We start from the raw sequence: 15540 nt of genomic DNA on the forward strand, positions 1-15540 counted from the left end.
ACATTCACCAGATGTTCTTGACACGGACCACTACACTCAACACCAGCTGCACCTCCCCCTCTACCTCCCACTCTTGTCAACATTAAAAAATAGTTGTTGGGGCTGAGATTGTGGCTCAGTGGTAGAGCGCTCGCCTAGTACGGGCAGGACCAGGTTTGATCCTCAGCACCACATAAAAATAAAGGCATGGGCTGGGGATGTGGCTCAAGCCGTAGCGCGCTCGCCTGGCATGCATGCAGCCCGGGTTCGATCCTCAGCACCACATACCAACAAAGATGTTGTGTCCACCGAGAACTAAAAAATAAATATTAAAAATTCTCTCTCTCTCTTTCCTCTCTCCTCTCTGTCTCTCTAAAAAAAAAAAATAATAATAAAGATATTATGTTGTGTCCATCTACACGTAAAAAAAATATATATATTATATATTTAAAAAAAAACAGTTGTTGCTGGGAGCAGTGGAGGCGCACGCCCATAATCCCAGCAGCTTAGAAGGCTGAGGCAGGAGGATAGTGAGTTCAAAGCAGCCTCAGCAAAAGTGAGGCACTAAGTGACTCAGTGAGACCATGTCTCTAAATAAATTACAAAATAGGGCTGAGGATGTGACTCAGTGGTCGAGTGCCCCCGAGTTTAATCCCCAGTACCAAAAAAAAAAAAAAAGTTACGAAAAGGTCTTTGCCCCTTTAACAAGAGGTGGTTTTTATGGTCTGTATTTGCATGTCTGTTAAGCCTTCCCCGGCTGCCCTTTAACAAGTGGTGACTGGCCACATGGTTTCCATTGGTGTGTCTGTCTTGCTCTTGGTGCCCTCTGGTTCTGGTTCTGGTTCTGGTTTTGGCAGTACAGGGGTTTCCACCAGGGGTGTTTTATCACTAAGCTCCGTCCCCTACCCTTGTTTTATTCTGGGACCAGGTCTTACTTATGTTGCTGTGGCTGGCTTCCAGCTTGCAGTCCTCCTGCCTCAGCTCCCGAGGTGCTGGCTGATGGGTGGGTGCCATGTGCCTAGCTCTTCCCTTTCCTGGACTGCAAATATTTTTTTCCCAATATTTTGTTTTTTAAGTATTTTTAGAAGAATTTTGTTGTTATTTATTTTTAAAGATTTAGATCTTTAAACATGTTTTAACATAAAGTGAGAAGCTTGGCTCTACCTTTATTCTGATAGTGGCTTCAACTCACTGTGGGTGAGTTGCAGTGCTGGGGATGGAACCCAGGAGTCACAGGTATTGGTCAAGCATTCTGCCATGGAGTCACATCCCCATCCCAGGTGTTCCAGCCTTAAGGTTGTTTACCAGCGAATCCTTAAGTATCCCAGGGTCTAGATCCTTTGTCTTTAATATAAAAATGTTTTCTAGCATTTTACCTGTAGCCGCTTTTCCACGTCTTAAAATGCTTACATGCAACTTCCATTTCTCTCGTTCCCACAGGAGAGATTCACTCAGGATACACAACCCCACTATATCTATTCACCCCGTGAAATGACCAGGTGGGTCAGAGGTATCTTTGAAGCACTGCGGCCCCTGGAGACGCTGCCTGTTGAAGGCCTCATCCGGATTTGGGCCCATGAAGCCCTCCGTCTCTTCCAGGATAGGTAAGGGAAGCCAAGGCTCCTGTTGGTTCCATTCTCCACTGCTTGGAGTTCTTGTGACTTTTTTTTTTTTTTTTTTTTTTTTTTGCGGTGCTGGGGATTGAACTCAGGGCCTTGTGCATTCGAGGCAAACACTCCACCAGCTGAGCTATATCCCCAGCCTAAGCATTTATTTTTAGCAAGCTTAGAACCGGATTTGAGGCAGGAACAGTTACATGCACCGGGAACAATGATGTGCACCTGCAGTCCCAGCTACTCAGGAGACTGAGGTGGAAGGGTTACATGAGTCTGCGTTTGAGACGAGCCCGGGAAGCATAGGGAGAAACCTCTCCCTCATTTCTCATCTCAAAAAAAAATTATATTTTTGCATTCCAAACCAGAATTTATATATATTTTCATTTCTTAAACTACCCTGGAATTAAATGTATTTAGAGGAATTTTTTTTTTTAACGTAATGTGCCATAGTTCTGAGGGTTTTCATATTAATGTCAAAATCTGCCTGGTATGGAGGCACATGCCTGTAATTCCAGCTGATAGGGAGGCTGAGGCAGGAGGATTGCAAGTTTGAGGCCAGCCTACACAACGAGACTTATTTTTAAAATAAAAAGAGCTAAGGAGAGAGATCAGTGCCTGAGGCTCTGTGTTCCCCCAATACTGAGGCAACAAAAGGGGTGAGGAAGAAAGGAAGGGGAAAATTGAGCTTGTTTAAGCCGCCCTGAGTCCCAGAGTCCTGGGCTCCTCCCTGTGGTAACTGACCAGATGGTAAAGACTGCGCCATGCCCCCCACACCTGGTATCTCTTGCCGGGGCCTCCAGCTGCTCCAACACATGCTGCTCTCCTACCCACAGGCTTGTGGAAGACGAGGAGCGGCGCTGGACTGATGAGAACATCGACATGGTTGCCCTGAAGCACTTTCCCAACATAGACAAGGAGAAAGCCATGAGCCGGCCCATCCTGTACAGCAACTGGCTGTCGAAGGTAACAGGCACTGTCTCACCCGTACTTCCTTCCTCACCAGGCACAGGGATCCCTGCTACCCAGGAGGCCACAGCAGGAAGACTGCAAGTGCAGGGCCAGCCTGGGCAAGGTAGCAAGACCTTATCCAGAACAGCAGTGCCAGGCTGGGGCTGTGGCTCAGTGGTAGAGCACTTGCCTAGCATGTCTGAGGCACTGAGTTCTATCCTCAGCACCGCAAATAAACAAACATCCACTGACAACTAAAAATATATATATATTTTTTTTAAAATAGCAATGCCCACTCTGAAGTTGGCCCCCGCTGCGTCCTGCCCCACAGTGGGCAGCAAGGAGCATCGGGTCTACTGCATACTGCCACAGAGAATCCCTCGCACCACCACGGTGCTTTCACTCTGCTCACACTGCTCGAGCAGTTGTGAATGGTTGGTGTGAAAGACTCCATATGCTAATTGGAGTTGACATTTCCAGAGCAGCTATGAATTGTCTCTTTTCTCTAAAGAAGATTAACATAGCAAGCCCCTGTCTCCTGAAGACAGCAGGCCCCTGAGGTCAGGGAAGGCATGCTGGGTAGAGGCCTAACAAGCCAGAAACAGGGAGATCCGTCCGAGCAGGGTCCCTGGAGCTTCACATGATTCTAGACACCAGTCCTCATCCTTTTTCATTCATAGGAAACACTTCCTAGTGGCTTTTTTCTTCCGCTTTCTCTCAAGGTCTTTTGAAGAATATTCTTCAAGGTTTATAATTTCAACCCCTAATTTGTCTCTGATTGAGTTAGGGTGTGGCATGAGCTAGGGACCCATCTTCAGTCTTTCTCTCGTGGACAGCTGTTGTCCCAGACTCTTATTGCATACTCCTTGCTCTGCAGTGTCACCCATCTCAACAGTTTCCTTTGTGCAGGGGTCTGTTCTGAGGCTCCGTCCTCTTCCCCTGCTCTGTTTCTTTCTTTCTGTGCCAACACCACCTTGTCCTCAGGATGGCAGTATGCCTATCAGAGAGGACAAGCATCCACACCTGCTGCTCCTCCAGGAGAACTTGGCCATTCTCAGCCCTTTCCTCCTGCAAAGGAAACCTGGAATTAGCTTGTCCCAAAACCACCACCACCGCCACTGAGATTCTGATAGGGATTATAGTGTCTCTTTACCAATTTGCATGGAACCAGCATTTTTATAGTAGTGTTTTTCTCTCCCTGATCACAGTATATCTCTTAACATATTTAAGTCTTGACGACTTTCAGTAAATTTTAGTTTTCTGGGCTGGGGATGTGGCTCAAGCGGTAGCGCGCTCGCCTGGCATGCGTGCGGCCCGGGTTCGATCCTCAGCACCACATACCAACGAAGATGTTGTGTCCGCCAAGAACTAAGAAAAAATAAATAAATGTTAAAATTCTCTCTCTCTCTGTCCCCCTCTCTCTCACTCTCTCTTAAAAAAAAAAAAAAAAAAAATTAGTTTTCTCTGCAGGTTCAAAAATAAATATATCTAGCCAGGCACAATGGCACACACCTGTAATCCCAGCAGCCAGGGAAGCTGAGACAGGAGGATTGTGAGTTCAAAGCCATCCTCAGCAACAGTGAGGGGCTAAGCAACTCATAGAGACCCTGTCTCCAAATAAAATACAAAATAGGGCTTGGGGTGTGGCTCAGTGGTCAAGTGCCTCTGAGTTCAATCCCTGGTATGATCGATCGATCGATCAATAGGTAGGTAAATCAATAATAGATTCAAAAAGCCAAGTACAGTGGTGTACATCTGTAATCCCAGCAATTCAGGAAACCAAGGCACAAGGATCACAAGTTTGAGGCCAGCCTGTACAACTTAGTGAGACCCTGTCTTCAAATAAACACTTAGAAAGGCTGGGAATATAGCTCAGTGCAGAGCACCCCTGGGTTCAATCCCCAGTATGATGGATAGATAGGTAGACAGGGAAAAAGGAAGGGATCTACTCAGAGTTTTGTTGCTGGGTTGTAAAAATGATTATCTTTTGCAGCATGTTTTTCAAATTTCTTCATAGTCAAGGAAATAGTTGACTTTGTTTTAATAACTCAGATGATTTTCTCTAAATGATTTGTATGTTAACTTTTTCTATATAGGATTATATCCCAGTAGACCAAGAAGAATTAAGAGATTATGTCAAAGCTAGGCTGAAAGTCTTCTATGAAGAAGAACTTGACGTTCCTCTGGTCCTGTTCAATGAGGTGCTGGACCACGTGCTCAGGATTGACAGGTGAGTCTCTCGATGGTGCCTGCCAGCTCCTCGCCTCAGTTGCTCTTGACCCAGTGTGGCATCGTACCAGGCCTCGTGCTGTCCTCCCCCACCTCCACCTCAGTCCTTTCTGCCAGGCACCTTCCCCCTTGTCGTCTTTCCAAGTCCAGCTTACTTGTTCTAAACTATTATTCTGTTTTTAATTGTTGTGGATTAGGGATTGAACCCAGGGCCCCACGCATGCTAGGCCAGCACTCTCCCACTGAGCTGCATCCCTGCCCTTTTGGTTTTATTTTGAAACAGAGTCTTGCTAAGTTGCCCAGCTGCCTTGAAGTTGTGATCAGCTGGACTCCAGGCATGCACCACCACACTCAGCTGTCCTTAATTTCTGTCCCCAGAGGAACTTGACTCTTCTCCCCCCAGCACTGTAGGCTACCATCAGTTAGAGCCCTGTCAGCCTCCTGCGGATTTGGGTTCACCTGCCAGGTCTTTTGAGAGTCTGGAGGATAGGACCACGTCTTACTGATCTTTCATCCCCACTGGACCTGGCCAAACACCATTGTTCCACAAATGTTTATTGTACACATTCAAGTGAAGACATTCCAAATATCATGGACACAATCCTAAAGAAGTGTGAGGACTGAGGAGGCTGAGGCTGGGGCTCGGTGTTAGAGCGCTTGCCTAGCACTTGTGAGGCACCAGGTTTGATCCTCATGTAAATAAATAAGTAAAGGCATTGTGTCCATCTACAACTAAAATATATTTAAAAAGAAAGAAAAAAGAGGAATGAGGCATGGAAACCTAAAATTTATCAACTCTGATAATGTTTCAGAATATTCCGTCAACCTCAAGGACACTTGCTTCTGATTGGTGTTAGTGGAGCAGGAAAAACTACCCTGTCTCGGTTCGTCGCCTGGATGAACGGCTTGAGTGTGTACCAGATCAAGGTGGGTCTGGATGGTAGCCTTTAATCCAGCAACGGATTCCCGATTCCTGGTAAAACCCTGAGTTAGCTGGACCTAACTTGCCCACCGCTTCTGTAGGTCCATAGAAAGTACACGGGGGAAGATTTTGATGAAGATCTTCGGACAGTACTGAGACGTTCTGGCTGCAAAAATGAGAAGATCGCATTCATAATGGATGAATCCAATGTCTTAGATTCTGGATTCCTGGAGCGAATGAACACCCTTCTGGCCAATGGAGAGGTAAGAGTCATGAGCTGGGCCCCATTGCCCATTAGTAGCTGGCACTGGGAGGCCAGCAAGTCAGTGCCGCGTTGCTCCCCAGGTCCCGGGTCTCTTTGAAGGAGATGAGTATGCCACTCTGATGACACAGTGCAAAGAGGGGGCCCAGAAGGAGGGCCTGATGCTGGACTCCCACGAGGAGCTCTACAAGTGGTTCACCAGCCAGGTCATCCGCAACCTGCATGTGGTGTTCACCATGAACCCGTCCTCTGAGGGGCTCAAGGACCGCGCAGCCACCTCGCCAGCCCTTTTCAACAGGTATGCTGGTCCTCTCCTGGGTCTGGGTCAGAATAGTTGGTATCCCTTCAAGGCAGACCTGCTCTTGGTGGCCGTTTGAGACACGGGCACCTTTTCCAGGTGTGTGTTGAATTGGTTTGGTGACTGGTCCACTGAAGCACTGTACCAGGTTGGCAAGGAGTTCACCAGTAAGATGGACCTGGAGAAGCCCAACTACATTGTTCCAGATTACATGCCCGTGGTGTATGATAAGCTGCCCCAGCCCCCATCACATCGGGAAGCCATTGTAAACAGCTGTGTCTTCGTCCACCAGACTCTTCACCAGGTGGGTTCAGCTGAGATAAAAATGGGCCTTGTGACACATCAGATTTGATACCATTCTGTCACTGCAGAAGAATTGTATCTTGCCTGACTTCTTACCTCTTTGATGGAACCTCATCCTTGTCACCAGGCTGGGAACTCTGAGCAACCTGACCTTTATAGCCCCCATGGGCTCTCTCTAAACTACAACCATCTTCTCTGCCCTTGGGACACATGCATTCTCTCTTTGGTGAGGGCAAGGGGGGTACATGGGCTTGAACTCGGGGGCACTTGACCACTGAGCCACATCCCCAGTCCTGTTTTATTTTATTTAGAGACAGGGACTCACTGAGTTGCCTAGCACCTCACTTTTGCTGAGGCTGGCTTTGAACTTTTGATCCTCCTGCCTCAGCCTCCCGTACGGCTGGGATCAAGGTGTACACCCCTGTGCCCGGTGGGGACACACACATTCTCTTTAAAAAGCAGAGAGTAAGGCTTTGCAGGCCTCCCAAGTTCCTGGGCAGCTGCTCAGTGCTGCTGCAGTAGCAGAGAGCCTGCATGGACCACATGTGAACACAGGGCCGGGGCTGGACCAGTCTCCCTGCAGAGTCTGTCGGGCAGGCTTGGACCTGCTGGCCATTGTCTGCTGGCCACTGCACTAGGATCTCTGGAATAGACGAGTCCACACTAGTCCTTTCTGCCAGGAAAACCCACGTGGGCTTGTGAGTGTCCTGTCACCACTGTCTGCAGGCTGTCTGTGGCCTCCAGGGTGTTGTCTGGTGCAGGCTTCCCTCTGCTGCTGTGATTTCCACCATCCTGCTTCCAGCAGCTCCCTCCTAGTCATAGACCAGAGCCTCGAATCACAGATGGCCACAACACCTGTCAACACGTCTCTCTGTTGAAAATAAGCAAGAAAGGGGTGGGCAGGCATGCTGGCGCTGACAGGGTGATCCAGAGTATGGTGCCTGTTCATGGGGAGGGCACCTCTGAAGTGGCACAATCACCACCCTTTTTTTTTTTTTTTTTTTTTTTTAAAGAGAGAGAAAATGAATCTTTTTTGTAGATGGACACAACACAATGCCTTTATTTATTTTATTTTTATTTTTTTTATGTGGTGCTGAGAATCGAACCCTGGGTCCCGCCCGTGTTAGGCAAGCGCTCTACCGCTGAGCCACAATCCCAGCCCTCACCACCCTTTTTAGAGAAGTTAAAGGCTTAAAGGTTTGGGGGGCTGCTGTCCCCACACCCCTACCCCTACCCCTGATACTGGGGATCCATCCCAGGGGTACTTAACCTCTGAGCCACATCCCTGGACCTTTTACTTTTTTATTTTGAGACAGGGTCTTGCTAAATGGCTTAGGGCCTCATTAAGTTGCAAGACTGGCTTTGAACTTGCAAATCTCCTGCCTCAGTCTCCCAAGTCACTGGGATTATAGGTGTGTGCCACCTCACCTGGCTCTTAGGGTGCTTTCTGAGAGCGTGTAAGTGACTGAAGCCAGCTGGAGTATTCTGACCCCTGAGGGCTGATTCATCCCACTGCGTCATGCTGTGGTCTGTCAAAGTGGAACAGTTAGCAGTTTCTGAGGTTAAATCCCAGAGAGCATCCTGAAGAATGAAAAGGTTTAACTTATCTTCTGAAAGGCTAACGCTCGGCTGGCAAAGCGGGGAGGCAGGACAATGGCCATCACGCCTCGCCACTACCTGGACTTCATCAATCACTATGCCAACCTCTTCCACGAGAAGCGTAGCGAGCTGGAGGAGCAGCAGATGCACTTGAACGTTGGGCTCAGAAAAATCAAAGAAACCGTTGATCAGGTACGGCAAGGCACATGCCTCACTCCTGCGAGCAGCTACAGCAAGGCCCGGCAGGGTGACTGGTGCGTGTGCCCGTTTCCCAGCATGGGTTTTGCTCTTTAGGTAGAAGAACTGCGCCGGGACTTGAGGATAAAGAGCCAGGAGCTAGAGGTGAAGAACGCAGCAGCCAACGACAAGCTGAAAAAGATGGTGAAAGACCAGCAGGAGGCTGAAAAGAAAAAGGTACTTCCTATTCCAGGAACAGATGTAGCACTGGGCCTGTGCAGCCTAGTGGGGAAGCAGGGGTGGTTTGGGGTGGGCTGTAGGGTTTGCGGGTTGTGTGAGCTGCTGACTAGGATGCACTCAGCAGGGGGACCAAGGCTCACCCTGTGCCTGAGCCATCTTTTCTTTCTAGGTCATGAGCCAGGAGATTCAGGAGCAGCTGCACAAGCAGCAGGAAGTAATCGCAGACAAGCAAATGAGTGTCAAGGAGGATCTCGATAAGGTGGAGCCTGCTGTCATCGAGGCCCAGAATGGTACGGGAGTGCAGTCGCAGCTACGCTTTCCAGAAGGCTGCCGTCCCTCAGCCTCTCAGATGATGGTGAATTAGACCACACGTGGGCCTCCCTCGGTGCTGGTAGTGCACCCAAAGAATTGTTAGCGGATACCTGAGGCTTCTGTAAATACTCAGGATGTCTCCATCTGTTTAAGTCAGTTTTTTCATTGCTGTGACTAAAAATCCCAACAAGAACAGTTTTAGAGGTCTCGACATTGGGGTTAGAGGTGAGGCAGAACATCATGGCTGAAGAGTGTGCTGGAGGGAAGCAGTTCACGTGATGGTCAGGAAGAAGAGAGAGGAACTCCACTCACCAAGTGTAAGATATATAGCCCAGAGCCGTACCCCGAGTGCCGACCTCCTCCAGCCATACCCTACCGCCCTCATTACCACGCGTTGATCCCCAGCAGGGGATTGATTCAGTGATTAGGTTAAGGCTCTCCTAACCCAATCATTTCTCCTCTGAACCTTCTTGTACTGCCTCACACATGAGCTTTTGGGGGCACCTCACATCTAAACCATAATACCATCTCTTACAGCAGAGTTCCTGTGAAGCCAGTCTCTACTTACCATATGTAGTGAGACCCTTCCTGTAATAGGAAATTGGCAAAATAAGCTTAACATCACAATGCATTTTTAAAGATCTATTGATACTTATGTAAATATGCTATTTGCCAACCCCTGGCTTGAATTTCATGAAAAAAGTACCAATAAGTGTTCAGTGTTGCCTGCTCTTAGCCAGTGGCCACTAGTTCCGGGATCTGCAGCTCACAACTCACTCTGCCATCCTTACATGCCTGTGTAAGGAAGCCTGCAAATCTTTGTTGGTTTGTAGTTCACCCAGTAACTATTGGGGCCTTGCTGGGCACGACGGTGTATACTTGTAATTGCTGTGACTTGGGATGCCGAGGCAGCGGATCTCGATAGTTCAAGCAATTTAGACCCTGTCTCAAAAAATAAAAAGAGCTGGGGACATGGCTCAGTGGTGGAGCACCCCGGGTTCATTCCTAGGTGATACTGCATTCAACACCGTAATGGATTGAAAAGATCTTTGTTGAAATTGTATAAAGTAACATACCATTACATTATTTTGGAGATAAAGAAATTAGAATGTGTAGGGCATTTTATTTTGTTTTGATTTTTGGTGCTGGGGATCGAATCCATGGCTAGGCAAACTATCTGCCCTTAAGCCCCCCGCTCTGTTGTGAGGTATTTTTAAAGCAATATCCTGCTCTTCAGGGAGCGCTGGAGACTGAGTACGTAAGGCCCCCTTAGTCATTTACAAGATTAGCACCTCAGGGCTGGGGATGTGGCTCAAGCCATAGCGCGCTCGCCTGGCATGCGTGCGGCCCGAGTTCGATCCTCAGCACCACATACAAACAAAGATGTTGTGTCCACCGAGAACTAAAAAATAAATATTAAAATTTAAAAAAAAAAAAAAAAAAAAAAAGATTAGCACCTCTGTTCAGAGGACTAGAGACAGAGCCTTGCCCTAGGGGACCCTGTGAGCAGCCGCCTGGCTGTGGTGGCTCACTCCTCCTTGCCTTGCCCTCTGTCCCTGCATCCTGCACACCTGCTGGGCCCAGCCGTGAAGTCCATCAAGAAGCAGCACCTGGTGGAAGTGCGCTCCATGGCCAACCCTCCTGCCGCTGTGAAGCTGGCGCTGGAGTCCATCTGTCTGCTGCTGGGCGAGAGCACCACTGACTGGAAGCAGATCCGCTCTATCATCATGCGTGAGAACTTCATTCCCACCATCGTCAACTTCTCGGCCGAGGAGATCAGGTAGGGCATGGGAACTGGCTTGGCACTGGGAATGGAGGTGGTGTCTGAGCGTTGTTGGCGATGAGGTTTTCCTGAGGGATGGCATCACAGAAGGAGTGCAGGTTACCCAACCCCTCAAGCGCCTCCCAAGGCTGTCCCCTCTGCAAAAGGCCGAGTTTCCCCAGTGCTTCCCTCGCCTCTCCACCCTGCCGTCCAGCTCTCTTCCACCAGGGGTGAGCACTGTAAGGATACGGCCTTTGCTCAAGGCAGAGCAAGGGTCCCATCCTCTTATGGCAAAACTGGCCTGAGGGTCTCTCTCCTGTGGGACAAGGGGCAGGGACCAGAAGGTCCACGGCCCTCCATCAGCGTCCACTTTCCCGAGAACCAGCTGTTGGTGTGGCTCCCCACCGCGTTCCCTGGGGAAGGGAGACGAGCACGGGCTCTGTCCTTCACTTTTCAGTTTCCTGAAAACACTTCACCTTTGTCCTCCCTGTGCTTAGAAATAAAATTCCTCTTTTGCAGTGATGCCATAAGGGAGAAGATGAAGAAAAACTACATGTCCAATCCGAGTTACAACTACGAGATCGTCAACCGGGCCTCCCTGGCATGCGGCCCCATGGTGAAATGGGCGATCGCACAGGTAAGACGCGGCCCTATCTCGTGGGAAAGGTGACTCTCCTCCTGCCTCTTCTGAATGGCCGCTGTCAACTTGACTTTCCCAGCTGAACTATGCAGACATGTTGAAGAGGGTGGAGCCCCTGCGGAACGAGCTGCAGAAGCTGGAAGATGACGCCAAGGACAACCAGCAGAAGGCCAACGAGGTGGAGCAGATGATCCGGGACCTGGAGGCCAGCATCGCCCGCTACAAGGAGGAGTACGCGGTGCTCATCTCTGAGGCCCAAGCCATCAAGGCAGACCTGGCGGCTGTGGAAGCCAAGGTACGCCGGCGTGTTCAGCCTGCCTGCCGCCTTGCCTGCGGCTCCTGGAGGTGGTCTCGACCTGCTGTGGAAGCAGGGCTCATGGCCACCCTCAGTGGAAGCCGAGATCCAGATGTTTCCTCAGCCCCCCAGGCCATCTGGATCTCGGCGAATTAGCGCTTTAGTGTCTGGTGGTGTTAACCACGTAGTGCTAGGATAGAGGCCAGCTGGACAGTCCTCCCCCGCTGCCTCCACACACCTCTCTCCCTCTCCCTCCCCATCCCCATCATCAAAGTAGGCTCCACATCTTCTGCCACGCCGCCTTCCTTTGGTCTCACCCAGCCCTTCCTCACCTCGGGCCCTTTCCTCCCACACCCAGCTCTGCATGGTCCCAGGGCTGAGAGGGGATGCCCTATCCTCTACTGTCATCCTGATGAGATTCTGACACTTGTGTTGACATCACACATAGGTGGGCCCATGTACCAGAGTTGGTTTCCAGCCACCCAGAGCCCTGCACACGTGTAGGGTGTGGGTAAACTCGTTTGCGGCCCTCAAGGTGCAGCCAGAAGGCGCCTGCCTGAGCTGCTCCTCGCTCTCCCTCCTAGGTGAACCGGAGCACCGCCCTTCTGAAAAGTCTGTCTGCTGAACGCGAACGATGGGAAAAAACAAGTGAAACTTTCAAAAACCAGATGTCCACCATTGCTGGGGACTGCCTCCTGTCAGCTGCCTTTATTGCTTATGCAGGCTACTTTGACCAGCAGATGCGGCAGAACTTGTTCACCACCTGGTCCCATCACTTACAGCAAGCCAACATCCAGGTGGGTCCCGGGGCACTGCCAGCAGGTGTGGGCCAGACGGATGAGGAGCAGGCTTGGAGGGGCTTGAGAGCCCCACCTCAGTGTAGCTGGGTGAGGGGGAGATAACCAGCCTCGCCTTTCAGTTCCGCACAGACATCGCGAGGACAGAGTATCTCTCCAATGCTGACGAGCGTCTTCGCTGGCAAGCCAGCTCGCTGCCTGCTGATGACCTGTGCACAGAAAATGCCATCATGCTGAAACGGTTCAACAGGTAAGTGCTCGGACACCAAGAGGCAGGGCAGGATGTGGGGAGGGCACGTTTCTGTTCCCAAAGCCCCTCTTCAGGAGGGAGGAGTAGGAAGTGTCACACAGGCAGTGCTGGCAGGCTGGCCCTCGTTGCTGGCAGCAGGGTGCGCACGGTTCCTTTTATTCTCACAGCATGATGATCTGAATTGTTCACAATGAATGTTTCCTGTAACCTCTTAAAATTCATTGGCAGTTGGGTGTTGGAATGGACGTAGACAGTCCTCTTAAAATACGCAAGAACTTGAAATAGTTAGCTAAATGGAAAATTGTTCCGTGTTTCCCTGTGGAAGGCTGGGATAAAGCTGGGTGTGGTGATGCGTGCCTGTAATACCAGCTACTCAGGAGGCTGAGCTGGGAGGATTGTGAGTTCGAGGCCAGCCTCAGCAACTTGGCAAGATCCTGTCTAAAAAGAAAAGAGAAAGCAAACCACAGCAGAAGTGAAACATAACTGCAGGGAATGTGGGCCTGGTGCAAGAAGCCACAGGGAAGCCTCAGGACCAACTGCATCAAATCCCCTCACCCTGAGAGTGAGTGAACTTCCAACCAGAACGAGTCCCCTGGCTTGAAAAACGTCCCAGACTTCTTCCTAACCCCACGTAAACATCTTCAAGCATCTTCAAACCTCTGCTGAGCCCTTCCTGTGTGCCATTGTCCTGAGGACAAAAAACCACGTTGGCTCTGCCAGAGGCCATTTGGAATCGGCCTGCGGGCTGTGCTGCATGGCACCAGTCAGTCATACAGTCTGTGTGCGGGCTGCCTTTGTCTACATGAGAAACCCCCCAGCCTTTGACCTGGAGTCCCGCCCCTGGGTGTCCTCAGCAGTTGCCTGGCACAAATGAAAATGCAAAGCCTGTAGGATACAGGTGCCGGCCAAAAGACTGGAGGGAGCTCGGTGTCCCCCAGGACACTCAACAGGTGACTGGACACCTGAGCCTGCCTGTGTAGTTGGAGTGACACCTGCTAAAACAGGCACCTGGGGAGGGGATCTGGTGACCAGAGGTTGGAAGGATCTTCAACAGCGTCCAAATTCTGCACAAGCCAGGAATCATTACCACCTGGTGTGTGGTCTGTTGGGATCTCTGGCCAGCGACCCTTGACTCTAGCTCCTCTGTGCCTTTGTTTCCTCCTAATGAAGTGGAGTTGGGGACAGTTCTCATCTTACAGTCAGGTTGTGAGTGATGGGATGGCATCTCACTTGACAGGGTGCTGCCCATGCAAACACTAAGAAGCCAGATCTTTCCTCTGTGGTACAGGTTTCACACGTGCTAGCCAGACTCTACTCCAGGGCCACTCCCCAGCCCTGGATGCTGGCCCCTCCTATGCAACTGGGCTTGGTGTGGCGAAGGCAGAGCGTTTGCCAGGCTTGCAGCCTATCTATCCCCAGCCCCCCCAGGACCCTCCAGTGATGCCATGGCGTTGTCGTTAATGCCTGCCTCTGTCGTTGGCTGGGAGGGTAGCAAATGCAGACATGGGCTGCTTGGCCTTGGGAGAGAAGCAGGGTGCTCTGAGCGCAACCTGCTTGTCACAGTTCTACAGCAGATGACTCAAGCTTATGGGTCCCCACCTCCTACCGTAGCACTGGGAATGGAACCCAGGGGTGCTCTACCACTGAGCTATATACTCCCAGCCCTGTTTACTTCTTATTTTGAGACAGGGCCTCACTAAGTTGCTAAGGCTAACCTAGAACTTGGGTCCCCCTGCCTCAGCCCCTCTAGTTGCTGGGATCATAGGCGAGGCCACCATGCCCTAGGGGTGACTCCATCGCACATGAAGCATTCAAGTCTTGTCTGTCTTCCCTGGTGAATCTGGAAATGTCCAGCGGTCACCCTGAGTGGTGGTGATGGCCTTTCTTACTTCCTGTCTTGTCAGGGACCCTGCTTTCCCTGCTGGACTTAATAACCTGTCTTCTGTGGCCTCATCCTCAGGTATCCACTGATCATTGACCCCTCCGGACAAGCCACAGAATTCATTATGAATGAGTATAAGGATCGTAAAATAACACGTACCAGTTTCTTGGATGATGCCTTCAGAAAGAATCTGGAGAGTGCGCTGAGATTTGGCAACCCTCTTCTGGTCCAGGTTGGTGTTTATGTCTGCATTCTTGAGACCTGCTTCTGAGAGTGAATTCCTTTTAGGGCTGTGTTTACTTTTCTTCAAATACAGTTGATGTAAAGTAACACTAAACCATATGCAAATGCTGGCAACATTAGAATTGGTTTGCTATCAGAACCAGGAGAAACTTTCAATCTCCAGTATCACTAAAAAAAAAAATTTATTGGAGATATATGTACATATGTATATATATGTTTAGATATATTATTTGTATGTGTGTACACACGCATGCACACACACATCAAACAAAAGCACTGTTTGCATTTAGAATTCCGTTTAGAGGGTCGAGGTCATCACTGCCCACCAGAGCATACTGTGTGGTGACATGTCTCACAGTCAGGTGTCCAGCCCAGGAGCCACGAGCCACACGTGGCTGTTGAGCACCTCTGTGGCCAATGTGACTAAGAGCTGAGTTCTAAGCAGCCACATGTAGACCGGGGCAATCTATGAGGCCGTGCAGGTCTAAGTGGCTGGTGGCTTCTAGGTGGGAAGTCACAGTGCACACAGTCACTTGAAGGTGAGCTTGGCTTTCCTCCTGTGCCATCCAGGACGTGGAAAGCTATGACCCAGTGTTAAATCCAGTCCTGAACCGCGAAGTCCGGCGAACCGGGGGGCGAGTGCTGATTACCCTGGGTGACCAGGACATAGACCTGTCGCCATCATTCGTCATCTTCCTGTCCACCCGGGACCCGACGGTAAGCAGTGAGGTGGTTCACGGGGAGCGCTGGCCGTGTGGTCTGGCAGCAGGGTAAAGACTGTTTTGC

The 15540-nt window shown here is 50.2% G+C and overlaps 1 protein-coding gene across 2 annotated transcripts in view; it reads left to right on the forward strand.

Annotated features, from left to right (window-relative positions):
* DYNC1H1 (dynein cytoplasmic 1 heavy chain 1) overlaps nucleotides 1–15540 on the forward strand; it is a 65459-nt gene that overhangs the window by 41031 nt on the left and 8888 nt on the right. For both annotated transcript variants that reach the window (XM_081293423.1, XM_081293424.1), the window contains exons 42-58: nucleotides 1420–1583; nucleotides 2429–2558; nucleotides 4640–4773; nucleotides 5585–5699; nucleotides 5796–5957; nucleotides 6040–6254; nucleotides 6354–6558; nucleotides 8175–8348; nucleotides 8451–8570; nucleotides 8743–8863; nucleotides 10470–10665; nucleotides 11167–11284; nucleotides 11367–11582; nucleotides 12167–12379; nucleotides 12502–12629; nucleotides 14590–14743; nucleotides 15325–15471. In XM_081293423.1, coding sequence (XP_081149549.1) covers nucleotides 1420–1583; nucleotides 2429–2558; nucleotides 4640–4773; nucleotides 5585–5699; nucleotides 5796–5957; nucleotides 6040–6254; nucleotides 6354–6558; nucleotides 8175–8348; nucleotides 8451–8570; nucleotides 8743–8863; nucleotides 10470–10665; nucleotides 11167–11284; nucleotides 11367–11582; nucleotides 12167–12379; nucleotides 12502–12629; nucleotides 14590–14743; nucleotides 15325–15471 — 2712 coding nt within the window. The remainder of the gene's footprint in view (nucleotides 1–1419; nucleotides 1584–2428; nucleotides 2559–4639; nucleotides 4774–5584; nucleotides 5700–5795; nucleotides 5958–6039; nucleotides 6255–6353; nucleotides 6559–8174; nucleotides 8349–8450; nucleotides 8571–8742; nucleotides 8864–10469; nucleotides 10666–11166; nucleotides 11285–11366; nucleotides 11583–12166; nucleotides 12380–12501; nucleotides 12630–14589; nucleotides 14744–15324; nucleotides 15472–15540) is intronic.

This window comes from Spermophilus citellus (assembly GCF_964194105.1).
Source record: "Spermophilus citellus genome assembly, chromosome: 4".
NCBI lineage: Eukaryota > Metazoa > Chordata > Mammalia > Rodentia > Sciuridae > Spermophilus > Spermophilus citellus.